General features: G+C 37.6%; 2 protein-coding genes and 1 pseudogene across 3 annotated transcripts; 1 reads left to right on the top strand and 2 right to left on the bottom strand.

Moving 5' to 3' along the window:
- Positions 1-3,695: 3,695 nt before the first annotated feature.
- Positions 3,696-7,160, bottom strand: LOC137720048 (uncharacterized). Its single transcript, XM_068459049.2, has 8 exons — positions 6,679-7,160; positions 6,400-6,494; positions 6,218-6,297; positions 5,913-5,954; positions 5,713-5,840; positions 5,129-5,309; positions 4,698-4,876; positions 3,696-4,536 (listed from the first exon to the last, which is right to left on the bottom strand). The coding sequence occupies exons 1-8, from the start codon at positions 7,086-7,088 to the stop codon at positions 4,020-4,022; spliced, it is 1,632 nt and encodes a 543-aa protein (XP_068315150.2). The 5' UTR covers positions 7,089-7,160; the 3' UTR covers positions 3,696-4,019.
- A 111-nt stretch (positions 7,161-7,271) lies between these two features.
- On the top strand, positions 7,272-12,155 carry LOC137720047 (dnaJ protein ERDJ2A). Its single transcript, XM_068459048.2, has 11 exons — positions 7,272-7,410; positions 7,964-8,194; positions 8,323-8,418; positions 8,573-8,693; positions 8,813-8,919; positions 9,049-9,266; positions 9,492-9,669; positions 9,760-9,879; positions 10,192-10,278; positions 10,724-10,834; positions 11,122-12,155. Exons 2-11 carry the CDS (start codon positions 8,009-8,011, stop codon positions 11,956-11,958), a joined length of 2,061 nt encoding a protein of 686 aa, XP_068315149.2. The 5' UTR covers positions 7,272-7,410; positions 7,964-8,008; the 3' UTR covers positions 11,959-12,155.
- Positions 12,156-12,397: 242 nt separating this feature from the next.
- Positions 12,398-14,192, bottom strand: LOC137721084 (pentatricopeptide repeat-containing protein At4g21190-like; annotated as a pseudogene). The gene is made up of 4 exons (XR_015957483.1): positions 14,025-14,192; positions 13,783-13,928; positions 13,160-13,370; positions 12,398-12,911 (listed from the first exon to the last, which is right to left on the bottom strand). The product of XR_015957483.1 is annotated as a pentatricopeptide repeat-containing protein At4g21190-like (transcript).
- Between the last annotated feature and the right edge of the window lie 8 nt (positions 14,193-14,200).

A 14,200-nucleotide genomic window follows, 5' to 3' on the forward strand; every position in this document is an offset into this window, starting at 1 on the left:
GACATTTTGTTACCAATTTTTACTTTTTTTTGGTATTTATCATAACTTATGCAATAGAACTTGATATCAGTACGAATTGTGTGGATTACCGTTTGGTCTAATACTCAATTTCTACTTTTATAGATGAAGTTTTGAGCTTCAAATCTTAGAATGACGTTAATTTAAATTTTAAATTTCTTCAGTCCATTAGTCAAGAAAAAGAAAAGAATCCTCTCATGAACCAAAACTTATGACACGGTGAAATCGACAAGAAAATATCATATTGTGACCTCAGGTGAAAAAGTAATTAGAAAAGAGTATTGTTCTAGAACGTAATTATAATTTTTCGAAGGGTTTATCTAAAATATATTTCTGCAAACGTTCGTGAATGTAAATTATTTGTAATGGAAAAAAACAGTAATTCTGCACTTTGTTTTTTTTTACATTATTATGTTACCTTTAAAATGATACAAAAAATCTCACACATTTTGGCATTTTGCACTTTATAATTAATTAAAAAGCACAATTAGATAAACCCAAAAAAGAAAAAAAAAGAAGCTAAGTGCAAAAGCCCATAACGCGTGATCCGCACGTGGGGATGAGAAAATCCTAATCGTTCATCAAGCACAGCTTACCAACGATCCTAATTCTGGAATCTGGTCCCACGGGTGGTGGGGTCCTGCATAAAGCATAAATCCACTGCTAGGGAATAGGGACAGAAAGGTAAATGACAACGTTCCTCTCTTTTGAGCTTGTCTCTTCTCCTATATGCCAAGTTTTTGTCTCTTGTCCCATTTATATTATTTGAATTTGATGTGCTGGTGTGAGTTGGATTGAGGAATCTTTGGCCGTCAAGGCTGGGTTTAATTTTAATGTTTTGAAAATATGGATTACAGAATAACAAAATCATCGTAGAAAAACACGAGTGATTTTCTGGTTGTAAAATTTAAGGGGACGTGTGTCATTTGATTGTTGTGAAAAATGAGCTGAAATGCTTTTAACTTTTCCGAGCTTCATTGGAGATTAATCATACCCTTCAGAGTGTGGAATATCTTAGACTTCGATGAAAGATAAAATAAGAAAATCATCCTAATTTATTTATAATGTGGGAATCTCTTAAACATTAAAATAAAACAATTCAAGTAATGTAGTTTTTTCTTACTAATTTTTTTTCTTTTCATTGTTCAAATTACTGAGTTGTCTTGAAAATCAACGATTAGATATTACATAAAGGTAAAGGTATATGATGACTCTTTGCAACGTCTATGAGGCAACTAACATAAATTTACCATAACTCAAATTTTCATCACAAATATACATTATCTTTATTCACGTGAATCAAATTTAATTCTTTTTAAAAAGTAAGCGGATATAATTTGTAACATCACACATCGTCCAGGGGAGTGGATCTTGTAAACCTTATATGTATATTCTCATCTTTACCTAGCACGAGGCCCTTCGGGTTTTTTTGTTTTTTTTGTTTTTTTTGTTTTTTTTTTTGTTTTTTTCTCTTCTTCTTTTTTTTGGGTTGCAGGAAGATGGGGAAGAGACAGAGGGGGGATGGACTAAAGGAGAGGTTTTTATTATTATTTTTTTATGTATTTTTTTATTATTTTAATATTTAAATAATATTAAATGATTTTTTTTGTTTTTAATAATTTTTTAATAAAAAATGGGTTCCGGATTAAGTCACGTCAGCATTTAACTGAGAAATAAACGGCCAAGCTAACGGAAGGTATAACATTGACACAAATTCGTAAGATGAGGTATGATATTGTCAATTCCAAAAGATGAGGTATGAAAGTGTCGTGACACCAATAATTAAGGTAGTTTTTTGTACTTTACCCAAAAAAAAAATTTCCAACTAGCTAGTTCTCCCTAATCAATTCCATGAAGCACACATAACTTCCTCCAGCAAGCAGCAGCTTTTCATACACCAATCTTCCAAAATATTAAGCAGAAGGTGCATAACAAAACTTCAGGGACCGTTTTATAATTGTTTTGTTTTTAATTTATTTTCCTTCAATTTTTTAAAAACTAAAATTTTGTTTGGTAACTAACTTTAGTTTTCAAAAAAATTGAGCAATGAAAACTATTTGAGTTTTCAAAATATGGCCTTGAGTTTTCACTTTTTAGTTTTTATTTTTCATTTTTTTAAACTAAAAATAGTTACCAAATAAAATTTAAGTTTTCAAAAAGTAAAAGCTAAAAACTAAAATTGAAAGGGTTGGCAAACGGCCCCTTACCAATTTATTTTTATGATGCAATATTCTAAAACCTCTATAAATGGAGATAATTTGAACTTAGGTGTAAATAACGAACACTGATCTAACTTACGTATGCAAAACAATCCTTTAATTGAAAAAAATGTGATTGGAGACCACCACTACCATTTCCTTTCCGTTTTAATGTAAGGATCAAATCTAGTTAGCGAATAAGAATTTGTGATTGATATAGTTCTTTCGTATCTTTTTTGTTTGGTGGGAACTTGGAACTTGAAAGCTTATGAATGCACTATATATGTTGGGGAGAGCAGGATGACTTTTAGGTTTGGTCCAACAAGTTCTCAAGCGGGTTGACTTTTGGATTGTGGATGAAACCATCGAGCTTCGTCTCTTTGTGGATGTTGAACCAGTAAGAAGATTAGTGATGTGATTTTTGGCGAAGAGAAGAGGAGGGAGGATTCTCAATACTCTCAACCATCATTTTTCGATTAGTGGATCATCAATCACTTGTGAGACTCCAAGCCATTGATTCCTGATCGGATACACATACATCAATAACTGACAATCACTCACTTGTGTTTGAACCTCAAGACTTTCAACCATCATTTTTCGATTAGTGAATCATTAGTCGTTCTTTAAACTCTGAGTCATTGATTCATGATCGAACACACATACATTGATGACTAACAATCACTCGAGTTTGGGTGACTACGGTGGCTTGGCTTTGAGCAACATCGTTTGTGGTTTTTGAGGAGAAATTTTTTAGCATGTCAAGAACACGACCTAGCACACTAAGTGTCATAATATTGGTTGAAATTCTTTTTTTTTTTTTTTTTTTTTCAAATATCCAACCACTTGTATTATAATACTTGATATATCAGATCGTAATTCTGACATCCTAAAAAATCTCTAGTTCTTGAAAAAAGAGGTCATTAGAAACCACTTTATGGTGTGGGAAAAATGTGTCACACACTAGGAGGTAGGTGCAGATTGTAGAGGCACACACACACCAAAGCACCGAGGGAACCATCTCCACCACGACCACCACGACCACCACCACATTTGTCATTTGTTGTATATGTTAAACTTTCTTGTCGCCTATGATTGATTACCTCATTTGCCTTTACAAAGTAAAATTGCTAGAAGATAACAGAAAAAATAGAAACAAAAGGACTCATCCATGGAAACCCGATTCACATCCGAATAAAAAAAAAAAATAAAAAAAAAAAACTAACGAAAAATTTCTTAAATACTTTAGTTTTAATTAAAATAACAAAATAAATGGGTAAATAAACAGTATCAGGAGTGACTTTTCAAGATAAAAATGTCCTTAACGTTAAAAGTGAACAATACCAATAACAGAAAACTAACGAAAAGTTCTAAAAAACTTTAGTTTTAATGAAAAAGACAAAATAAATGTGTAAATGAATAGCATCAGGAGTGACTTTTCAAGGTAAAAATGTCCTTAATGTTAAAAGTAAACAATACCAATACCAGTATTAGAAGTGTTTCATTAAAATTCCCAAAAAAAGTCTATTACAGTACCTAGTTCACTCAAGGCGAAAAAATTTCTTATCCATTCCGTTACACATACGCTCTTTTACCCTTTCTACAACAATGGTCGGATCACATATCGTGAAATACATGCTACATCGAAAATGCACGAGAAATTTAGAGAAATCAGCATCCCATCATCAAAAGAAATACATGGCACGCGAACAATGTATCTTCTTTTGATGGTGGGAGAGGCAGTATCATAGTATATTCTCTATCGTACCTGAAGAGAACACAAAAATGGTTTCATAGCGAGGCCCCCTAATTGTTTCCTCCACGAACCCATCTAGATGAACCCGTCTTTGCCATGCCAGAATAATAATCACCTACATTTGCCACAAATAGCGGATCTCTATCTTCAAATCTTAACTCATTACTTGTATCGCTACCAAAACCATTTCCTGAATCCGTCTGCTCCAACTCTTTTGTTAAATCCTCCATCGTCTTCTTTAAATTTGCTTTACTCATCGGCCCTGCCTCACCAGTTGAAATGCCAACCATAGTAATCTTAGGAAGGTTTGGATTTTGTAGTGAGCTCTGCTCTATGCGTTCGTTTGACAGCTCTTCATTTTGGTCCCTTTGTTTCGACCACAGACGACTAAACCAATCTCCGAAAGGAAACTGGAGTTTTATTTTGTTTCCTTTATTGGTGTGAATATCATCCTTTAATTTAATCTCTGAAGTGCTACAATCTAGAGAATCTTCAGTATCATCTACTGCTTCGCCATTGCCAAGGCATCTGGCTGGCTGAGAAGCTCTGAGGAAAGAGGCTGCACTCCTGCAACAGAATGAACATGATTTTGTTAGAAAAAGCCTAAAAGAGAGAACAAGCCAGTTTATTAGCATCCAGAAGCACCCAAGTTAAAATTCAAAGAATGTTTAATTTGAAAAAAAAGGTATTTGATATCTCAAGAAAGCAATTGCTAAATTCTAATGTACCTTCTCTCGAAAGAGTCAACCATATAAGGGAATTTGGGTTGAATGCCAGTTGCTTTCCGTACCCACCTATTACCCAGAAGTACTTTATCAACAGCATTGAGGAGCTGCATTTCAGCGGCTTTAGAAATGACACTCAAAGGTATTCCAGGATTCCCCATTTCATCCATTACTTCCTGAACCTGTCAAGAAACAGATGTTGCAACGATCAAAATACACATACGTGAGAACAGGACGAAGGTGAACTGGGATTGTTTTAACTTCACAACTTATACACCTACATGTGCAGTTATGTCAGAGGAATGAGTAATAATTCTAAGCTTATTGTTGACGATGCGAACCCAATTCTCGATTCTTCATCTTAAAATCTTGTACATGTCTCACCACCAAACTACTTGCTCCATCAAAATAATACTTGATATGAGATTTCATACCTCTGGAGGCTCCCATAAGTTATCTCCCATCTCTTCAATTACTTCTGCTGGTATGTTGTCATCAATCACATCATGTCGCCGGTGCATGTGCCGAGTTTGAATTAAAGAATGGAAATGCTGATCAACAGATTCCTCAAGAATGTTATCAAGCATGTTTTTATCAAAAAAGTAGGGAGTATACCTGTTGGAACAAAGGATAACAATAGAGCATCAGCTATTGTACTTAAAACTCACCAAAAAACAAACTTGACTCATATAAATTACAAGTAATCTTGCAACAAAAAAACCAGCCTTCAGTTGAAAAATCAAATAGGTGCCCAGTATTTCCATAGCATAAAGGTGAATAAGGGCAATAAAAATTGCAAAGTTTTATACCACAAAAGAAAACAAAATAGTATTGCCATATACTACAGACATTGAAGAAACCTTTTTCATTGAAAATCAAAATCTGACTGTAGCACAGAACTTGCTAAAAAAGAATAGCTCAGATAATCGGAAATCATTCATATAATGCTAAATGAACAGGAAATACATATCTATCAAAATCCTAAAACTAGAAGCAAGCACAAAACATTAGAACACACCATTTGATCCCATCTGAGCTTGCTATTGCAATATCCAAGTTTTGAGCACCAAAAACTGGAACTCCGTCAACCCTTTTGCATTTGCCACTCTGCGGCATTGTCTTGAGAAGTTTGTTAGCTGCCTTGACCTGTAGGAGCAGAACATTTTGAGAAATGCTATACAATGTTAGGGAAGACGGTTGTCACTTGTTATATCCTACCTGTTTTTCATTTGGAACAAACTGGAACAAGTGGGGCTTTTCCTGCATAAGACATAGTGAACAACTCACTCATTAATCCAAGAGGAGCGTAACGCACCACAGAAATTACTGACAAAAAAGAGTCTATGAAAAGCAATATAAGTATCGATAAATCTATAATTTGACACAATCCAAAACACAACAAAGGCGCATGATTTCTACCCATTGCTAAACCCATGTGAGCTTAGTGCAAGATGGGTAATTAAGCCAATGTGAAAACTTGCAACTCTCATATCTATCTTACATACTGTACAAGCTGGGATTACCTTGAAGTGTTCATATGCTAAATCAAGACGACAAGCACCCACCACGCCACTCGGTATATTCAGCCGTTTCACATACGTAACTAACAACACAATCTCAGTCAGAATGCAGGTCACCCCGAGATAGAAATAAATTTGACCAAATAACCAATAAAACCAACCAGTTGTTTATGCAGAATCCTTACCCGCATCGCCTAAATCCATGAAAAATCGAAACACGGGGCCCTTTCTCTCACTATTAGTAATTGATTTAAACATCTTCTTCAGCCACTCAGGAGTTCTACGAATAAATGCCATGAAAATTAAACAAAATTCAGCTGAAAAAATCTCAAACACACTAAAAATTTCCTCAATTTTAATAATCTCAAATCAAACACAGCATCTTCATCAAAAATTGAACTGAATTCGATATCTTTATGCATGATATGAAATACCATTGTTGTAAAAGTTGAAAAAAAAGTTACCTTTTGGAAATAAAGGGGATGTCGAAGTGGGTGGAGACAGCCATGAGACCAGTCCCGGAGAGGTCGCACATACTGAAGACCTGGCCCACAAACGCCGGCCCACCGCCGCCCTTGATGTTCGAGTTCAGCCCTGCAATCCTGACCGTTGACGGGAACCCAGAGGTCGACTCGGGCGACGACGCCACGCCCTTCATGGCGGAGGTATTGGAGTCGGGCTGGAAAGCGAGAGGTTTCGGCGAGTTTGGGAGGAGGAGCCCGACGCGGATTGCCGGCGGGGTCGTGGACGGCGACGGGGTCGTCTTGGGGGAGGCGAAGATGGAGAGGAGATTGGATGCGGTGGAGTGGACCACGTGGGTTACGGTGGGTCCGAGTTGCTGATTGGTGTGTGGTGGTTCGGACGGTGAGGCCATGGATTTGTCGAAGTGTTTTTGTCTGTGTATAAGAAGGAAGAGGATGAGGCTCGGGAGAGAGACGCAGAGAGATATCTGCTTAATTTTGGATGTCGTTGGAATTATATTTTCCACAACGACAGGTCGTGTAAACATTCTGGGCCTGGGCTACGGCCCATTAGAACGGATCAGACGTCACCAAATAAAACCCAAAACGAAGCTCTCCCCCTCTCTCCTCCCATCTGAGAAACGCTCTCACCTCCCTTCTCTCTCCGTCTCTGTAATCGCGCCATCGTACGGACAGAGAGCCTCCGAATCAGATCTCGACCTCCGATTTTATCAGGCAAGCTATACATACATATATATATATTTATATTTCTGATATAATTTTTCATTTCGATATTTTTAAATGGAAATTCAGTTCATCGAATTTTGATTGAGGTGAGCATGCGTTTTTAAATTTTTTATTTTTTATTTTTGCAATTTTGATAATTTATTTTGATTTAATTGTACGTGTAGCTATCAGTATTCAATTGGCTGTACTGAGTGTGAGCTCGCTATCTCAGTCATTGACTTGATGGACTTCACAATTATTGGCTGCAGTTTGTTATATATATATATGTGTGTGTGTGTGTGTGTGTGTCTCATAATTTGGCTGTGTCACCGAGATTCGGTGATTCCGATTGGCCATAGTCATATAATGTCCTAATTTTGAGTTTGATTCGGGTTTTTATAAATTCCGATATGGAAATGAAATTGCTGCGAATGATGTTTTCAGCGGTATAATCGTGAATCCTAATGTCGTTGCATTGGAGATGTTTTGAAATTCGTGATGCCACATTGGTCACGGCTCTGGTCTTTGTGAACTGATTGGTTCTATCAAATCTATTCTGCAGGCGTAATACGCACATAGGAGTAGTCTAGGGAGTAGGGAGGTCGCCATGGCTGCTTCGGAAGAGAATAGTGCGTTGTTCCCAATTTTCATTTTGACCATAATGGCACTGCCCCTAGTGCCTTATACAATTACGAAGTTATGTCGTGCTGCATCCAAGAAAACAAAGAGCATCCACTGTCAGTGCTCTGAGTGCGCTCGGTCAGGAAAGTACCGCAAGTCAATTTTTAAGCGGGTTAGTTCCTTCAATTGTTGCTAAGATCTGTTCTTCAATAGTCACTGCAAGAAGAATACCAATATTTGTTTTAAACCATCTAACGACTAACGAGGGTCTGGATGTATGTCATTATCATTCATTTGCAGATTTCAAACTTCTCAACATGGAGTAACTTGACATTAATACTTCTCTGGGTTATCATGATAGTCCTGGTTTATTACATCAAAAATATGAGCCGCGAGGTAAACATTTTTAGCCATTTTGAGGCATTAATGAAAGCTGTTATCGTATGGTCTTCCTGCCCATGTTTTACATTTCCATGCCTTTTCATTTTAGTTAATTTGGACTTTATATTATATTTTTAACTTGTCCTGAGAATCTTTTATAATAACCCAGATTCAAGTTTTCGAGCCATTCAGTATTCTTGGACTGGAACCTGGAGCTTCTGATTCAGAAATAAAGAAGGCATATAGGAGACTCTCCATACAGTACCATCCAGATAAAAATCCAGATCCAGGTTGATGGTGTTTTAGTTTTCAGTTTATGCATGCCTATCATTTTAACCTAAAACTAGCAGGAAAGATGGGGCCTTTATGAAGCATACACTAAAATTTTGATTTGTATTCTTTTTTCTAGAGGCCCACAATTACTTTGTGGAGTTCATATCAAAAGCTTATCAGGCTCTGACGGATCCAGTATCTCGTGAGAATTTTGAAAAATATGGCCATCCGGATGGCAGGCAGGTAATGTGCAATCTGCCAATCTCATTCAAGGAAAACGGATAGCAACTTTCATTTAGTGTTTCCTTGTCAAAATCATATGAAGTAGAACAAATTTTGCTTTGAAATTGAACCAACTCTTTTTTCAAATAGGGGTTTCAAATGGGCATAGCTCTTCCTCAATTCCTGCTACACATCGATGGGGCATCTGGTGGAATACTCCTACTCTGGATTGTTGGTATTTGTATTCTATTGCCATTGGTGATAGCTGTCGTATATCTTTCAAGATCGGCAAAATATACCGGCAACTATGTCATGCATCACACATTATCCACTTACTATTACCTCATGAAGCCTTCTCTGGCTCCCAGGTAATCAAGTAGAGTACGCTGAGTACCAGAAATGTCGAGATTAGCTTTTATATGTTTATTCTTTCTTGTTTGCTTCTAAATAGCAGCTGCTTGCAAGTCTGAAGTAGAATAGTAACATAAGCAGATGCTGGGGGCAATATTTTTTGATGTTTTGATGGATCAGGTGTACATTAAGCTGTATTGTTTGTTAATTTTTTTTACTGATCTTATGACCTAATTATACAGCAAAGTAATGGATGTCTTCATAAAGGCTGCTGAATATACGGAAATTCCAGTTCGCAGAACTGACAATGAACCCCTTCAGAAGCTTTTTATGCTAGTCAGGAGTGAGTTGAATCTGGACCTTAAGAATATCAAGCAAGAGCAGGCAAAGTTTTGGAAACAGCATCCAGCCCTTGTAAAGGTAATTTGTGCTCCAATACTAGACTAAATGATCAGCAAAGTTTGTCCCAGTCCTTGATATATGCTTACCTTTATGCCACTTTCTACGCAGACAGAATTGTTGATTCAAGCACAGTTAACTCGTGAGTCAGCATCCTTATCTCCATCTTTGCAAGGTGATTTTAGACGTGTTCTGGAACTTGCCCCTCGCCTCCTTGAAGAATTGATGAAGGTGATTTCTACATTTTCCTGTCTTATCTTACATTCTATTAGCAAACTTGAAAACAAGTGCTTATGCTTCTTAGAAGTTACAGACTTTCCTTAATCCTGCACTGCTTCACTCATATTTGTGTTTAGAATTGTTCCAATACTGTACTTAAAAATTAACCGACAGATTTAGAAGGGGTACAGAAGTTGGTTACTTCCTACTAGTATTTCTGGAGAACAGTTGATCAATTAATGTGCTAGCATATCTCATGACATTTGTACCAAAATTGGAAGCCATGTTGTGCTAGTTTTACTTATGTTTTATTCTATTTTGCAGATGGCAGTTATGCCACGCAATGCTCAGGGGCAGGGATGGCTGAGGCCTGCTATTGGTGTAGTTGAACTTTCTCAGTGTATCATTCAGGTGATAGTCCATTATCCACTTTTGTCAAGCGTGTAGATCTTACAAATACACTAATCATGCGAAATCCTAATTTTGCAAAGATCTAAGATTTTTCTCATACAATCACACTGTGTGGGCTTATACATAAGTTACCATGCCGTCTGTTCCTCGCACACAAATCTTGTTCTGAAGTATCACGCAAGGGCTAATTTCTGAAAGCTGGTTGCATATTGATTTAAGCTTTCTTGTTAATTAAGTATTGTTGTACAAATATATGGAAGTAAATAATTTTCTCTTTTCTTTTGTTTTTTGCAAATATGTGCATCCTTTGGCTTTTGTTGTCTGCCCTGTCAAAACGCTTACTATGTTTGCAATTAAATTAAGCACATAGCTATGACATTTATTATTGTATCTTATGAATCGGTACTCATTTTGAAGTTCATGTTATTTTGTGATCATAATGCAGGCTGTTCCTCTTAGTGCAAGGAAGGCAATTGGAGGATCCAGTGAAGGCATTGCCCCCTTTCTGCAGCTGCCGCATTTTAGTGAGGCGGTTGTAAAAAAGATAGCCCGCAAGGTAAACAGTCTTTGTTTGGACAATGCCATGCTGGAATAGAACTTCTGATCCGTCTCTTGCCTAGCTGCAGGGAGCAGGATATAGTACTGTATTGCTACATGAGATGGTTAAAATTGAAAATGTTCTGTGAAATCCCTCTTTTCGTTACTGAATGAGCAGAAAATCTTCATTCTGTTATAATTAGTCAAGTTTATTTCTTTCACTTCTTTTGCTGATCTATTTTCTTCTCCTGATGGTATTTTTTTTCTGTTTGATCTTAGCTTTAATTCTTCTTCTTTTGCTCGTAGAAGCTGAGAGTGTTTCAGGAGCTTCAGGACATGTCCGTGGAAGATCGTGCTGAGGTACTTTCTCAAACAGCTGGATTATCATCCGCTGAAGTCCAGGATGTTGAAATGGTATTGCAGACTATGCCTTCGATATCATTTGAAGTTAAATGTGAGACTGAAGGTGAAGATGGTATACAAGAGGGTGACATTGTCACGGTTCATGCTTGGGTCACACTAAAGCGTGCCAACGGACTGATTGGTGCCCTTCCCCACGCCCCATACTTCCCGTTTCACAAGGAAGAAAACTTCTGGTTTTTGCTTGCAGACAGCGTCTCCAATTACGTTTGGTTTTGGCAGAAGGTAAATTTCATGGATGAAGCTGCAGCCATTACTGCTGCTTCCAAGGCAATCGAGGACACAAAGGAGGGTTCGGGAGCAACTATGAAAGAGACTAGTGCTGCTGTCAAAGAAGCAGTCGGGAAGGTGAAGAGTGGGTCTAGACTGATAACAGGCAAGTTACCGGCCCCAGGGGAGGGGAATTACAATTTGACATGCTACTGCCTATGCGACTCTTGGATTGGTTGTGATAGAAAGACAAACTTGAAGATGAAGATTTTGAAGCGCACACGGGCTGGTACCCGGGGAGGTTTTGTGGCAGAAGAGGGACCAATTACGGAGGATGGCATTGAAGAGGAGGAAGAGAATGAAGATGAGGAATATGATGACGATTATGAGAGCGAGTACAGTGAAGATGAGGCGGATGAACAACACGACACAAAAAAGAAAGGCCCTGCTACAAATGGCACTGTCGATAAACAAGGCTCCGGCTCAGATGGTTCAGGTTCGGAGGACGACTAAAACAAACAGAACTTCACGTAGTTTTCTACCTGGTTTTATTCGTTTATCATTTATTTGGTGAAAGGATTGAAACAGCCACAGGTGATAGTTACCCTATTTTCCATCTTTTATTTGACAGAGTAATTTTGATACTACAAAACGTGGGTTCTAAACCAATTTGACCCCTTTCAGTTATTTAAAATTATAAACCTTTTAAATTTTTTTCCATAAATTAACCTCATTATTGAGAGTTACATGAAACGGTTCATTGCTACGTGACGTTTCAATCCAGTAACGCTATTATTAGCAATGCAGTTTTATGACGTATTGTAAGGCACAGGCAAATTCTAGAGTACATGAATTTACAAAACTTATAAACTTACGTAGACCTAATACAATTATAAAACTTCCTTCACTACAATTTTGAATAAAGCTAAGGTCATTTAACCGGCGGATTTGAGCCACTTAAAAGACAATGTATATATTGATATGGTCGAAGGACTCAAATCGCCAATCCCACACTGATGAGAAATGAGGTTAGGGACGATTAAAACGTCGTAAACTTGCTTTAGCTTCATCTAACTGGTAAAAAAGAGTTTCAAGATTGAACACTCGGTTCATCGGAGCTTTTTTCGCCTTCCTCCGGTGATTCATCTGAGTTCCGGTTCACTTCCTCGTCTTCAACAATGTGTTCGTTTGGATTTGATTCGGGTTCCAACATTTCTTCCGAGTCGCGGACTGTTTCCTTCCCCTCACTTAGCATTTTTGCAGCATCATCAGACCTGTTCTGATAGTTTGCTCGGACTTTAACACGTTTTCCGTTGGATGTACCGATACTCCCATTTCGGAGGCGGATATTTCTTCTTCAACTTATTGTACTTGTCTAGCATATCTAGCTCCTTAAAGACATTTCCAACCTTTGTAACAATCGAAACATTTGGTTGGACCCCGAGCTCCTCCATGTCAGCAAATATCTGCAAGAAGAGAAAGTTTCGACAAGTTAAAACTCCTTGCTGCATGAAAAACGAGGATCCAATATACAAGCTAGCATGACATTCGGCCTTTCGGGATATGAGAACGAATCCGTTTATCAATCAAAGTTCCCGGAGTTTCAGATTTGCACCAAGTATATGCAGTATTACAAGATGCACGGCTCATAGATTGATTTAAGAACCGATATGTTCCTAAATCTGTTTACGAAAACGTGGTAGGACTACAATACCTCAAACATCTTACCGTGCAAGCCGTGTTGTTAGTAAATCGAAATCATTTTGTCGAAGAACACGCGAGGCATGCTTTCCAAGTACTGAGAGAACAACTTCGTCCACAACTCTTCAGCTTCTTCAATCCTCCCATCCTCTGCCAAAGCAGTTAACAGTGTGAAATAGGTCCCCATTGTTCTTCCTTGCCCTTTGCTCAGCATCCACTTTTGACACCTACAAAACACACATGTCATGTCTTAGATTTCAAAAGTTAAGGCCCATCCATAAACTACCAAAAGGAATTCGAACTCGGGGTGCAAGAGAGTGGAGACTTTGCCCTCACCAACTGGCTTAACTAACGTTTACATTATACATCGAGCATTTTTCTTTAGCATTGCCATATTCTAAACTATCTAAGGTAATTTGGACTCATGCGCAAGAGGACGGGCATACTAACATGACCTACCGGCCTAACTCACGTTTACGTTATACATTGAGCATTTTTCTTTAGCATTGCCATATTCTAAACTATCAAAGGTAATTTGGACTCAGACGCAAGAGGGCAGGTACACTAACATGACCAACAGGCCTAACTCATGTCTACGTTACATATTGAACATTTTCAAGGAAGGAGAAAAATCAAACCTGAATTATCCTCTTCCACTCCTTTTGATTCTCAAGGGACTTGAGTGCCTTCTTCACTGTAATTAAAGGGAATTCTAATTCCCAAGCAATCAAAGAATCAAGGGCTCCATAAACTTCCTCTTTCACATTTGACAATCCCTTAATCTACAAAAATTAATTATTATTACAATTATTTCTCGGAAACCAAGCACAAATATGGAAATGGAGAAGAAAAAAAATCAAAGAAAAATAAAAGCTTACAGATTCAACAAGTTTGAGGGATTTGGAAACGGTTCCGATCCGTTTATTGGCTTTCCAGACTCTTGGGTATCTGGGTCTTGGACCCTTTTGAGCACATACCTGAAAACATCGTTGAAAAATATAAATTTGAGAAGAAAGTGACAATCTTTCTGCAACAACAATTTCGAATTATTGTC

This window comes from Pyrus communis, chromosome 1 (assembly GCF_041283825.1).
Source record: "Pyrus communis isolate YQ-2024b chromosome 1, ASM4128382v1, whole genome shotgun sequence".
In the NCBI taxonomy this organism is placed as follows: Eukaryota; Viridiplantae; Streptophyta; class Magnoliopsida; order Rosales; family Rosaceae; genus Pyrus; species Pyrus communis.

Coding starts and splice junctions, on each gene's coding strand:
- LOC137720048 (XM_068459049.2), bottom strand. CDS start 7,088: ATGGCCTCACCGTCCGAACCACCACACACCAATCAGCAACTCGGACCC. Junction 5,955..6,217: donor TAGCATATGAACACTTCAAG/GTAATCCCAGCT, acceptor TGTCTTATGCAG/GAAAAGCCCCACTTGTTCCA. Junction 4,877..5,128: donor ACTTATGGGAGCCTCCAGAG/GTATGAAATCTC, acceptor GTTTCTTGACAG/GTTCAGGAAGTAATGGATGA.
- LOC137720047 (XM_068459048.2), top strand. CDS start 8,009: ATGGCTGCTTCGGAAGAGAATAGTGCGTTGTTCCCAATTTTCATTTTG. Junction 8,195..8,322: donor GCAAGTCAATTTTTAAGCGG/GTTAGTTCCTTC, acceptor ATTCATTTGCAG/ATTTCAAACTTCTCAACATG. Junction 8,920..9,048: donor GCCATCCGGATGGCAGGCAG/GTAATGTGCAAT, acceptor TTTTTCAAATAG/GGGTTTCAAATGGGCATAGC.